The sequence below is a fragment of the Cebus imitator genome, unplaced genomic scaffold, assembly GCF_001604975.1.
Source record: "Cebus imitator isolate Cc_AM_T3 unplaced genomic scaffold, Cebus_imitator-1.0 Scaffold74, whole genome shotgun sequence".
Classification (NCBI taxonomy): domain Eukaryota; kingdom Metazoa; phylum Chordata; class Mammalia; order Primates; family Cebidae; genus Cebus; species Cebus imitator.
The window spans coordinates 5,684,472-5,698,087 of record NW_016107389.1 but is presented as its reverse complement, the minus strand read 5'-3'; the positions used below and the strand labels follow the sequence as shown (position 1 = coordinate 5,698,087).

Genomic DNA, 13,616 nt, shown 5'->3' with positions numbered 1-13,616 from the left:
AAAAAAAAAAAAAAAAAAAAGACCTTCTTGCTAGAAGAGTCCATGTTTTAGTCCCATCTGGCGCATCTACATGAGACATTTGTTTGAGTTGAGGTTGTAATTTGCTCTGAATTCTGTGGAACAGGAGTCCATGACACTGGTCATGTTTGAGAGAATGTTGTAAGTCCTCTTATGAGCTCTGATCTTAAAAAGAGTCGGGACATTTTAATGATGAGCCTGTTGGAAAAGGAGGTCCTTGTTGGATGCCCCCGTGTAGTGGAGATTGCAGCATGAGTTATCAGGCATGGTTACCTGTGATTCTCCCGATCTTGCGCGTTCCCCCGATGGAACTGCCGGCAAATCCTGACACATGTGCACCCAGGCTGTAGCCAATTAGATGAACATGGCTTCGAGAGAGTTGAGCAGATTCCTGGAAGACAGCAGGGGGATGGGGCAGGAGAAGAGATACCTTTTGTGGTCCAGTGCGTTCTGGCACCTGCCCTGTTCTTCGTGCCTGCTCAGAAATGAGGCACCTTATTCACACTCCAAACTGAAACTCATCTCTTGCCTGGCTGACTCTCCTGGGGCTCAGGTACCTGGGACCTTACCTGGTGACTGCTGCCTCCTGCCTGCCTGTCTTTTCCTGGACACTAACGTCCTACAGAAGTCATCCCACTCATTTGTGTGGGGACCTGATAGCTTACAGGGTGTATTTGGGTCCCTTTGCGTGCCTGAGGGGTGAGCATAAGAGGGGTTGTGGATGAGGAGCGCGGAGAAGGTGGTTCCACAAAACAGGGGTTCAAGGGAGGCGTCTGAGAGAGCCCTGAGGTCTGGTCTCAGTCTTGGTCTTCTCATTCCTTTGAGCTGAGCGTTCGTGCTTCTCCTGTCTGGGCTGCTGTTGGAAACCAGCTTAATTCACTCAGCCTCAGAGGAAGGGACAAGAGGAAAGGGAGGTGAAGGAAGGATGGGACAGGTTGGTACCTCCAGCCACCGGAGAAGAGCCGCGACCTCCTTGCCCACAAGGCGCGTGTTGCTGACGGCAATGGTGTAGTGGTTTTGGGCCAGGGCGATCCAGTCCACCAGCCCCACGTTCACTGGCTGCGCCAGCTGAGACTTCAGTGCGGCCACCAGCTGCCAGATCCAGTTTTCTAGTATGCCATTCACCTGAGGAGGTGACAGAGACAGGGTCACACTCGTTTCCTCTCCCTGCTCACACTTCTTCCTTCTCCAGCTCTTGGATAACGCTGGATCCTTCCCTGCAAGAGGCAGGCTTGCGACAGGGTTTCTCAGCCATGCATAGTTGACATTTTGCGCCAGAGAATTCCTTGCTGTGGGGGCTGCCTTGTGCTTTGTACGACGTTTAGCAACGTTCTTGGCCTTCACCAACTAGATGCCAGCAGCACCCACCCACTGCCCCAGGTTTTGAAAACCAAACATGCCTCCAGATTTTTCCAAACGTTCCCTGCCTAAGAATGATTATCTTACTGTTATCCTACTTTGGGACTTTCTAAACCTTAAAACAGTGGAAAAATGTGTGTAAATCAGATCCTGGAACCTGACCTATTCCTTAGGGGCATTTGAACATCACCTCCTCTTCCTCCGTGAGGCTGCCCCACCTCAGCCGTAAACCCACAGCACCGGCTCTGCCCCTGCAGACTGGGTGATGCTGCACTTAGCAGGATGGGCACTGTGAGCCTGACACTGTAGTAGCTAAAAAAGGTTTACAGAGAATTGTTCTGTGTGTGCCTTGTTTGAGAACCAATTTTCAGGGCACTCCTAATGGATTCACTGACAAAGACATTTGTGCTGGGCCTTAAGGGATCAATAGGAGTCCACTAAGAAGAATATGGATAGGGGCCAGGCACAGTGGCTCATGCTTGTAATCCCAGCATTTTCGGAGGCCAAGGCAGGGGAATGGCTTGAGCCTAGGAGTTTGAGACAGCCTGGGGAAGCATGGTGAAACCCCATCTCTACAAAAAACATAAAAATTAGTCAGGCGTGATGGTGTGCGCCTGTGGTCCCAGCTATTCCAGAGTCTGAGGTGGTTGGGTGGCTTGAGCCTATTAGATCGAGTCTGCAGTCAGTGGAGATTGCACTGCCCTGCAGCCTGGGCAACGTAGTGAGACCATATCTCAACAAAACAAAACAAAAAACAAAATACAGGTGGGCAGGTGAATGTGGTTGTGGTGAGGTCTAGGGGACTCCAGGCAGAAGGAACAGTGTGTGCAGAGGCACAGCATCGTGGAAGGGCAGTATGGTATGTCAGGGGAGAGGAGAAATGTTGGGGGAGGTAAAGGCTAGAAAATAGGAGGTGAGAACGAGACAGTAGGAGGTGAGAACTAGACAATAGGGGGTGAGGGATAGACAATAGGAGGTGAGAACTAGATAATAGGAGGTGGGGGCTAGACAATAGAGGGTGACAACTAGACAACAGGAAGTGAGAACTAGACAATAGCAGGAAAGAACGAGACAATAGGAGAGAACTAGACAATAGGAGGTGACGGCTACCCAATAGGAGGTTAGAGCTAGACAATAGGAGGTGAGAACTACACAACAGGGGGTGAGGGCTACACAATAGGAGGTGAGAGCTAGACAATAGGAGGTGAGGGCTAGACAGTAGGAGCTGAGGACTAGATCACAGGAGGGGAGAACGAGACAATAGGAGCTGAGGACTAGATCACAGGAGGGGAGAACTACACAATGGGGGTGAGGGCTAGACAATAGGAGGTGAGAGCAAGACAATAGGAGGTGAGGGCTAGACAATAGGAGCTGAGGACTAGATCACAGAAGGGGAGAACTATACAACAGGGGGTGAGGGCTAGACAATAGGAGGTGAGGGCTACACAATGGGAGGTGAGAACTAGACAAGGGGAGGGGAGAACTAGACAATCGGAGGTAAGAACTAGACAATTGGAGGGGAGAACTAGACAATATGAGGGGAGAACTAGACAGTAGGAGGGGAGAACTAGGCAACAGGAAGGGAGCACTAGACAACAGGAGGTGAGAACTAGACACAGTAGGAGGTGAGGGCTAGACAATAGGAGGTGAGAACTAGACAATAGGAGGGGAGGACTAGACAGTGGGAGGGGAGAACTACACAATGGGAGGTGAGAACTAGACAATGGGAAGTGAGAACTAGGCAATAGGAGGTGAGAACTAGAAAATAGGTGGTGAGGGCGACACAATGGGAGGTGAGAACTAGACTAGAGGGGGTGAGAAGTAGACAATTGGAGGGGAGAAGTAGGAAATAGGAGGGGAGACCTACACAATGGAAGGGGAGAACTAGACAATATGAGGTGAGAACTAGACAATAGGGGGTGAGGGCTACATAATGGGAGGGGAGAACTAGATAATAGGAGGGGAGGACTGGACAATAGGAGGGGAGAACTAGACAATAGGAGGGGAGGACTAGACAATAGGAGGTGAGAACTAGATAATCGGAGGGGAGAACAAGACAATAGGAAGGGAGAACTAGACAATAGGAGGTGAGAACTAGACAATGGGGTGAGGGCTACACAACAGGAGGGGAGAACTAGACAATATGCGGGGACGACTAGACAACAGGAGGGGAGGACTGGACAATAGGAGATGAGAACTAGACAGTAGGAGGTGAGAACTAGACAATGGAAGGGGAGAACTAGACAATAGGAGGGGAGAACAAGACAATAGGAGGGGAGAGCGAGACAATAGGAGGTGAGAACTAGACTATAGAGGGCGACGGCTACACAATGGGAGGAGAGAACTAGACAATAGGAGGGGAGGATGAGACAATAGGAGGGGAGAACTAGACAATAGGAGGGGAGAACAAGGCAATAGGGGGTGAGGGCTACACAATGGGAGGTGAGAACGAGACAATGGGAGAGAAGAAGTAGACAGTGGGAGGGGAGAACTACGCAATGGGAGGTGAGAACTAGACAATGGGAAGTGAGAACTAGGCAATAGGAGGTGAGAACTAGAAAATAGGTGGTGAGGGCGACACAATGGGGGGTGAGAACTAGACTAGAGGGGGTGAGAAGTAGACAATTGGAGGGGAGAAGTAGGAAATAGGAGGGGAGACCTACACAATGGAAGGGGAGAACTAGACAATATGAGGTCAGAACTAGACAATAGGGGGTGAGGGCTACATAATGGGAGGGGAGAACTAGACAATAGGAGGGGAGGACTAGACAATAGGAGGTGAGAGCTAGACAATCGGAGGGGAGGACAATAGGAGGGGAGAACTACACAATGGGAGGGGAGAACGAGACAATAGGAGGGGAGAACTAGACAATAGGAGGTGATGGCTAGACAATACGAGGGGAGAACTAGACAATAGGAGGGGAGAACTAGACAATAGGAGGGGCAAACTAGACAATAGGGGGTGAGGGCTAGATAATAGGATGTGAGAGCTAGACAATAGGGAGTGACAACTAGACAATAGGAGGGGAAAACTAGACAATAGGAGGGGAGAACTAGACAACAGGATGGGAGAACAAGACAATAGGAGGGGAGAACTAGACAATAGAAAGGGAGAACTAGACAATATGAGGTGAGAAATAGACAAAAGGGGGTGAGGGCTACACAATGGGAGGGGAGAACTAGACAATATGAGGGGAGGACTAGACAACAGGAGGGTAGAACTAGACAATAGGAGGGGAGAACTAGACAATAGGAGGTGAGAACTAGACTATAGAAGGCAAGGGCTACACAATGCAAGGAGAGAACTAGAGAATAGGAGGGGAGGACTGGACAATAGGAGGAGAGAAGTAGACAATAGGAGGGGAGGACTAGAAAATGGGAGGTGAGAGCTAGATAATCAGAGGGGAGGACAAGAGAATAGGAGGGGAGAACTAGACAATGGGAGGGGAGAACTAGACAATGGGAGGGGAGAACTAGACAATGGGAGGGGAGAACTAGACAATGGGAGGGGAGAACAAGACAATAGGAGGGGAGAACTAGACAATAAGAGGTGAGAACTAGACAATAGGGGGTGAGTGCTACACAATGGGAGGTGAGAGCTAGACAATGGGAGGGGAGAACTAGACAATAGGGGGTGAGTGCTACACAATGGGAGGTGAGAGCTAGACAATGGGAGGGGAGAACTACACAATAGGCGGGGAGGACTAGACAATAGGAGGGAAGAACTAGACAATGGGAGGGGAGAACTAGACAATGGGAGGGGAGAACTAGGCAATAGGGGGTGAGGGCGACGCAATGGGAGGTGAGAACTAGAGTAGAGGGGGTGAGAACTAGACAATTGGAGGGGAGAAGTAGACAATAGGAGGGGAGATCTACACAATAGGAGGGGAGAACTAGACAATAGGGGGTGAGGGCTACACAATGGGAGAGGACAACTAGACAATAGGAGGGGAGAAGTGGACAATACGAGGGCAGGACTAGACAATCGGAGGGGAGGACTAGACAATAAAAGGGTAGGACTAGACAATAGGAGGGGAGAACTAGACGATACGAGGTGAGGGCTAGATAATAGGAGGTGAGAATTAGACAGTAGAAGGTGAGAACTAGACAATGGGAGGGGAGAACTAAACAATAGGAGGGGAGAACAAAAAAATAGGAGGGGAGAACAAGACAATAGGAGATGAGAACTACACAATCGGAGCGGACAACTAGACAATTGGAGGGGAGAAATAGACAATCAGAGGGGAGAACAAGACAACAGGAGGTGAGAAATGGACTATAGGAGGGGAGAAGTAGACAATAGGAGGGGAGAACTAGACAATCGGAGAGCAGAACTAGATAAAAGGACGGGAGAAGAAGACAACAGGAGGGGAAAAGTAGATAATAGGAGGTGAGAACCAGACAATAGGAGGGGAGAACTAGACAGTAGGAATTGAGGGCTGAAAAACAGGAGGAGAGAAATAGATAATAGGAGGGGAGAACTAGACAATAGGAGGGGAGGACTAGACAATAGGAGGGGATGACTAGACAATAGGAGGGTAGAACCAAACAATGGGATGGGAGAACTAGACAATAGGAGGTGAGGGCTAGACAATAGGAGGTAAGAACTAGACAATAGGAGGGGAGAACTAGACAATAGGAGGTGAGAACTGGACTATAGGAGGGGAGAAGTTGACAATAGGAGGGGAGAACCAGATAATCAGAGGGGAGAACTAGACAATAGGAGGGGAGAACAAGACCACAGCAGGGGAGAACTAGATAATAGGAGATGAGAGCTAGACAATAGGAGGGGAGAACTAGACAAAAGGAATTGAGGGCTAGACAATAGGAGGGGAGAACTAGGCAATTGGAGGTGAGAACTAGTCAATAGTAGGTGAGAACTAGACAATAGGGGGTGAGGGCTACACTATGGGAGGTGAGAACTAGACAATCAGAGGGGAGAGCTAGACAATAGAAGGTGAGAACTAGAGAATAGGAGTGGAGAACTAGACAATAGGACTGGAGGACTAGACAATAGGAGGTGAGAACTAGACAATCGGAGGGGAGAACAAGACAATCGGAGGGGAGAACTAGACAATAGGAGTGGAGGACTAGACAATAGGAGGTGAGAACTAGACAATAGGAGGGGAGGACTAGACAATAGGAGGAGAGAACTAGACAATAGGAGGGGAGAACTAGACAATAGGAGGTGAGGACTAGACAATCAGAGCGGAGAACAAGACAATAGGGGGGAGAACTAGACAATATGAGGGGAGAACTAGACAATACAGGGTGAGGGCTACACAATGGGAGGTGAGAACTAGACAATGGGAGGGGAGAACTAGACAATGGGAGGGGAGAACTAGACAATAGGATGGGAGAACTAGAAAATAGAGGAGAACTAGACAATAGGAGGGAGAACTAGACAATAGGAGGCGAGAACAAGACAAGAGGAGGGGGGAACTAGACAATCGGAGGGGAGAACAAGAAAATAGGAGGGGAGAACTAGATAATTGGCGGAGAGAACAAGACAATAGGAGGTAAGAACTAGATAATAGGAGGGGAGAACTAGACAATAGGGGTCAGGGCTACTTAATGGAAGGGGAGAACTAGACAATAGGAGGGGAGAACTAGACAATAGGATGGGAGGACTAGACAATTGGTGGTGAGAGCTAGACAATCGATGGGGAGAAAAAGACAATCTGAGGGGAGAACTTGATAATAGGAGGGGAGAACTTGACAATAGGAGGGGAGAGCAAGACAATAGGAGGGGAGAACTAGGCAATAGGAGGGGAGAACTAGACCATAGGAGGTGAGAACCAGACAATAGGAAGTGAGAACTAGACAATAGGGGGTAAGGGCTACACAATGAGAGGTAAGAACTAGACAATGGGAGGGGAGAACTAGACAATGAGAGGGGAGAACAAGACAATGGGAGGGGAGAACAAGACAATGGGAGGGGAGAACTAGGCTGTAGGAGGGAGAACTAGACAGTACCAGGTGAGAACTAGACAATATGAGGTGAGAACTAGATTATAGGGGGTGAGGGCTACACAATGGGAGGTGAGAAATAGATAATGAGAGGTAAGAACTAGACAATGGGAGGTGAGGGCTAGACAATAGGACGGGAGAACTAGACAATAGGACGGGAGAACTAGACAATAGGGGGTGAGGGCTACACAATGTGAGGTGAGAACTAGACAATAGGAGGTGAGAACTAGACAATAGGAGGGGAGAACAAGACAATAGGAGGGGAGAACTAGACAAGTGGAGGCGAAAACGAGACAATAGGAGGCGAGAACTAGAAAATAGGAGGCGAGAACTAGACAATAGGAGGCAAAAACTAGACAATGGGGGTGAGGGATACACAATGGGAGGTGAGAACTAGACAATGGGAGGGAACTAGACAATGGGAGGGGAGGACTAGGCAATGGGAGGGATAACTAGACAATGGGAGGGGAGAACTAGGCAATAGGAGGTGAGAACTAGAAAATAGGGGGTCAGGGCTACACAAGGGGAGGGGAGAACTAGAAAATAGGAGGGGAGGACTATAGAAAAGGAGGGGAGAACTAGACAACAGGAGGGGAGGACTAGACAATTGGAGGTGAGAACTAGAAAATAAGAGGGGAGAAGAAGACAATAGGGGAGAACTTGAAAATAGGAGGGAGAACTTGACAATAGGAGGGAGAACTTGACAATAGGAGGGGAGAACTAGGCAATAGGAGGTGAGAACTAGACAATAGGAGGTGAGAACTAGACAATATGAAGGGAGAACTAGACAATAGGGGGTGAGGGCTACACAATGGGAGGTGAGAACTAGACAATGGGAGTGAGGGCTACACAATTGGAGGGGAGAACTAGACAATATGTGAGGAGGACTAGACAATAGGAGGGGAGAACTAGACAATAAGAGGGTAGGACTAGACAGTAGGAGGTGAGAACTAGACAGTAGGATGTGAGAACTAGACAATTGGAGGGGAGAACTAGACAGTAGGAGGGGAGAACAAGACAATAGGAGGGGAGAACTAGACAATTGGAGGGGAGAACAAGACAATAAGAGGGGAGAACTAGACAATATGAGGTGAGAATTAGACAATATGGGGTGAGGGCTATACAATATGGGAGGTGAGAACGACAATAGGAGGGGAGGACTAGACAATAGGATGGAAGGACTAGGCAATGGGAGGGGAGAACTAGGCAATATGAGGTGAGAACTAGACAATAGGGGGTGAGGGCTACACAATGGGAGGGGAGAACTACACAATAGGAGGGGAGGAGTAACCATAGGAGGGGAGGACTAGACAATCGGAGGGAAGGACTAGACAATAAAAGGGTAGAGCTAGATAATAGGAGGGAAGAACAAGACAATAGGAGTGGAGAACTAGACAATTGGAGGGTAGAACTGGACAATCGGAGGGTAGAAATAGACAATAGGACGGGAGTACTAGACAATAGGAGGTGAGAACCAGACAATAGGAGGAAAGAACTAGACAATCGGAGGGGAGAACAAGACAATCGGAGGGGAGAACTAGACAATCGGAGGTGAGAATCAGACCATAGGTGGGAAGAAGTAGACTATAGGAGTGAAGAACTAGAAAATAGGAGGGGAGAATTAGACAATAGGAGGTGAGCACAAGACAATAGGAGGGGAGAACTAGAAAACAGGAGGTGAGAACTAGACAATAGGAGGTGAGAACTAGACAATAGGGGGTGACGGCTTCACAATGGTAAGTGAGAAATAGAAAATGAGAGGTGAGAACTAGACAATCGGAGGGGAGAACTAGACAATAGGAGTGGAGAAATAGACAATAGGAGGAGAGAACTAGACAAAGGGGGTGAGGGCTACACAATGGGAGGTGAGAACTAGAGAATTGGAGGTGAGAACTAGACAATCGGAAGTGAGAACTAGACAATCGGAGGGGAGAACCAGACAATCAGAGGGGGGAACTAGAGATCTGGAGGGGAGAATCAGACAATCGGAGGGAAGAACTAGACAATAGAAAAGGAGAACTAGACAATAGGAGGTGAGAACTAGACAATAGGGGGTGAGGGCCAGACAATAAGGTGTGAGGGCTCGACAATAGGGAGTGAGATCTAGACAATAGGGGGTGAGGGCTACACTATCGGAGGTGAGAACTAGACAATCGGAGGTGAGAACTAGACAATCGGAGGGGAGAACTAGATAATAGGAGGGGAGGACTAGACAATAGAAGGGGAGGACTAGACAATAGGAGGGGGTGGCTAGACAATAGGAGGGTAGAACTAGACAATAGGATAGGAGAACTAGACAATAGGAGGTGAGAGCTAGACAATAGGAGGTGAGAACTAGACAACCGGAGGGGAGAACTAGACAATCGGAGGGGAGGACTAGACAATAGGAGGGGAGAACAAGACAATAGGAGGGGAGAACTAGACAATAGGAGGGGAGAACTAGACAATAGGAGGGGAGAACTAGACAATAGGAGGTGATGGCTAGACAAGAGGAGGTGAGAACTACACAATAGGGGGTGAGGGCTAGACAATAGGAGGTGAGAGCAAGACAATTGGAGGTAAGGGCTAGACAATAGGAGCTGAGGACTAGACAATAGGAGCTGAGGACTAGATCACAGGAGGGGAGAACTAGACAATAGGGGGTGAGGGCTAGACAATAGGAGGTGAGGGCTAGACAACAGGAGGTAAGAACTAGACAATGGGGGTAAAGGCTAGACAATGGGGGTGAGAACTAGACAATAGGAGGGGAGAACGAGACAATAGGAGGGGAGAACTAGACAAGAGGAGGTGAAAACAAGGCAATAGGAGGCAAGAACCAGACAATAGGAGACAAGAACTAGACAATAGGAGGTGAGAACTGGACAATAGGAGGGGAGAACTAGACAATAGGAGGAGAGAACTAGAAAACCGAAGGTGAGAACTAGAAAACTGGAGGGGAGAACTAGACAATATGAGGGGAGAACTAGACATTAGGAGGGGAGAACTAGGCAACAGGAGGGGAGCACTAGACAACAGGAGGCAAGCACTAGACAGTAGGAGGTGAGGGCTAGACAATAGGAGGTGAGAACTAGACAATAGGAGGGGAGAATGAGACAATAGGAGGGGAGAACTAGACAATAGGAGGGGAGAACGAGACAATAGGAGGGGAGAACTAGACAATAGGAGGGGAGAACGAGACAATAGGAGGGGAGAACTAGACAAGAGGAGGTGAGGGCTACACAATGGGAGGTGAGAACTAGACAATGGGAGGGATAACTAGACAATGGGAGGGGAGAACTAGGCAATAGGAAGTGAGAACTAGACAACAGGAGGTGAGAACTAGACAATAGGAGGTGAGAACTAGACAATAGGGGGTCAGGGCTACACAATGGGAGGGGAGAACTAGAAAATAGGAGGGGAGGACTATACAACAGGAGGGGAGAACTAGACAACAGTAGGGGAGGACTAGACAATTGGAGGTGAGAACTAGAAAATCGGAGGGGAGAACAGGACAATAGGGGAGAACTTGACAAAAGGAGGGGAGAAATTGACAATAGGAGAGGAAAACAAGACAATAGGAGGGGAGAACAAGACAATAGGAGGGGAGAACAAGACAACAGGAGGCTAGAACTAGGCAATAGGAGGTGAGAACTACACAATAGGAGGTGAGAACTAGACAATAGGAGGTGAGAACCAGACAATATGAAGGGAGAACTAGACAATAGGGGGTGAGGGCTACACAATGGGAGGTGAGAAATAGACAATGGGAGGTGAGAACTAGACAATGGGAGGGGAGAACTAGACAATAGAAGGGGAGAACAAGACAGTAGGAGGGGAGGAATAGGCAATAGGAGGGGAGAACTAGACAATACGATGTGAGAACTAGACAATATGAGGGGAGAACTAGACAATAGGGGGTGCGGACTACACAATGGGAGGGGAGAACAAGACAATGGGAAGGGAGAACTGGACAATAGGGGGTGAAGGCTAGACAATAGCAAGTGAGGGCTAGAGAATAGGGAGTGTGAACTAGACAATAGGGGATTAGGGCTACACTATGGAAGGTGAGAACTACACAATCAGAGGGCAGAAGGAGACAATCGGAGGCGAGAACTAGAGAATAGGAGTGGAGAACTAGACAATAGGAGGGGAGGACTAGACAATAGGAGGGGAGAACAAGACAATAGGAGGGGAGAACACGACGATAGGAGGATAGAACTAGACAATAGGAGGGGAGAACTACACAATAGGAGGTGAGGGCTAGACAATAGGAGGTGAGAACTAGACAGTAGGAGGTGAGAATTAGACAATGGGAGGGGAGAAGTAGACAATAGGATGGGCGAACAAGACAATAGGAGGGGAGAACAAGACAATCAGAGGTGAGAATTAGACAATCGGAGGTGAGAACTAGACAATTGGTGGTGAGAACTAGAGAATAGGAGGTGAGAACTAGACAATAGGGGGTGAAGACTAAACAATGGGAGGTGAGAACTAGACAATGGGAGGGGAGAACTAGACAATAGGAGGTGAGGGTTACAGAATGGGAGGTGAGAACTAGACAATGGGAGGGGAGGACTAGACAATAGGAGGGGAGAACTAGAAAATGGGAGGGGAGAACTAGACAATAGGAAGGGAGAACAAGAAAATAGGAGGTGAGAACTACACAATTGGAGGGGAGAACTAGACAATCTGAGGGGAGAACTAGACAATTGGAGGGAAGAACAAGACAACAGGAGGTGAGAACTGGACTATAGGAGGGGAGAAGTAGACAACAGGAGGGGAGAAGTAGACAATAGGAGTGGAGAATGAGACAATAGGAGGGGAGAACTAGACAATAGGAGGGGAGAACTAGACAAAAGGATGGGAGAACAAGACAACAGGAGGGGAGAACTAGATAATAGGAGATGAGAACTAGACAATAGCAGGGGAGAACTAGACAATAGGAATTGAGGGCTGGAAAATAGGAGGGGAGAAATAGATATTAAGAGGGGAGAACTAGACAATAGGAGGGGAGAACAAGGCAACAGGAGGGGAGAACTAGACAATTGGAGGGGAGAACTAGACAATAGGAGGGGAGAACAAGACAATAGGAGTGGAGAACTAGACAATAGGAGGGGAGAACTAGACAACAGGAGGTGAGGGCTAGACAACAGGAGGTGAGAAGCAGACAATGGGAGGGGAGAAATAGACAATAGGATGGGAGAACAAGACAATAGAAGGGGAGAACAAGACAATAGGAGGGGAGAACAAGACCATCAGAGGTGAGAACTAGACAATCGGAGGGTAGAACTATGCAATAGGAGGTGAGAACTAGACAATAGGAGGTGAAAACTAGACAATAGGGGGTGGGGGGACACAATGGGAGGTGAGAACTAGATAATAGGGGGTGAGACCTAGACAATTGGAGGGAGAACTAGGCAATAGGAGTGGAGAACTAGACAATAGGAGGAAAGAACTAAACAATATGAGGTGAGAACTAGACAATAGGGGGTGAGGGCTACACAATAGGAGAGGAGAACTAGATAAAAGAAAGGAGAACTAGACAATAGGGGGTGAAGGCTATACAATGGGAGGTGAGAACTAGACAATTGGAGGGGAGAACTAGGCAATAGGAGGCGAGAACTAGTAAATAGGGGTGAGGGCTACACAATGGGAGGGGAGAACTTCACAATAGGAGGGGAGGACTAGACAATCGGAGGGGAGGACTTGAAAATAAAAGGGTAGAACTAGATAAAAGGAGGGGAGAGCTAGACAACAGGAGGTGAGGGCTAGACAATAGGAGGTGAGAACTAGACAGTAGGAGGTGTGAACTAGACAATGGGAGGTGAGAACTAGACAATGGGAGGGGAGAACAAGACAATGGGAGTGGAGAACTAGACAATCGGTGGGAAGAACTAGACAATCGGAGGGTAGAACTAGACAATAGGAGGGGAGTACTAGACAACAGGAGGTGAGTACTGGACTATAGTAGGGGAGAAGTAGACAATAGGAGGGGAGAAGTAGACAATAGGAGTGGAGAACTAGACAATAGGAGGGGAGAACTAGACAAAAGGATGGGAGAACAAGACAACAGGAGGGGAGAACTAGATAATAGGACATGAGAACTAGAAAAAAGGAGGGGAGAACTGGACAATAGGAATTGAGGGCTGGAAAATAGGAGTGGAGAAATAGATAAGAGGAGGGGAGAAGTAGACAATAGGAGGGTAGAACAAGACAACAGGAGGGGAAAACTAGACAATTGGAGGGGAGAACGAGACAATAGGAGGGGAGAACTAGACAATAGGAGGTGA

General features: G+C 48.4%; 1 protein-coding gene across 1 annotated transcript in view; it reads right to left on the bottom strand.

The window, feature by feature from the left end:
* The window catches only part of LIPC (lipase C, hepatic type), a 183,825-nt gene that overhangs the window by 24,213 nt on the left and 145,996 nt on the right, over positions 1–13,616 (bottom strand). The window contains exons 4-5 of the mRNA XM_037739739.1: positions 961–1,143; positions 292–409 (exon numbers count right to left, since the gene is read on the bottom strand). Coding sequence (XP_037595667.1) covers positions 292–409; positions 961–1,143 — 301 coding nt within the window. The remainder of the gene's footprint in view (positions 1–291; positions 410–960; positions 1,144–13,616) is intronic.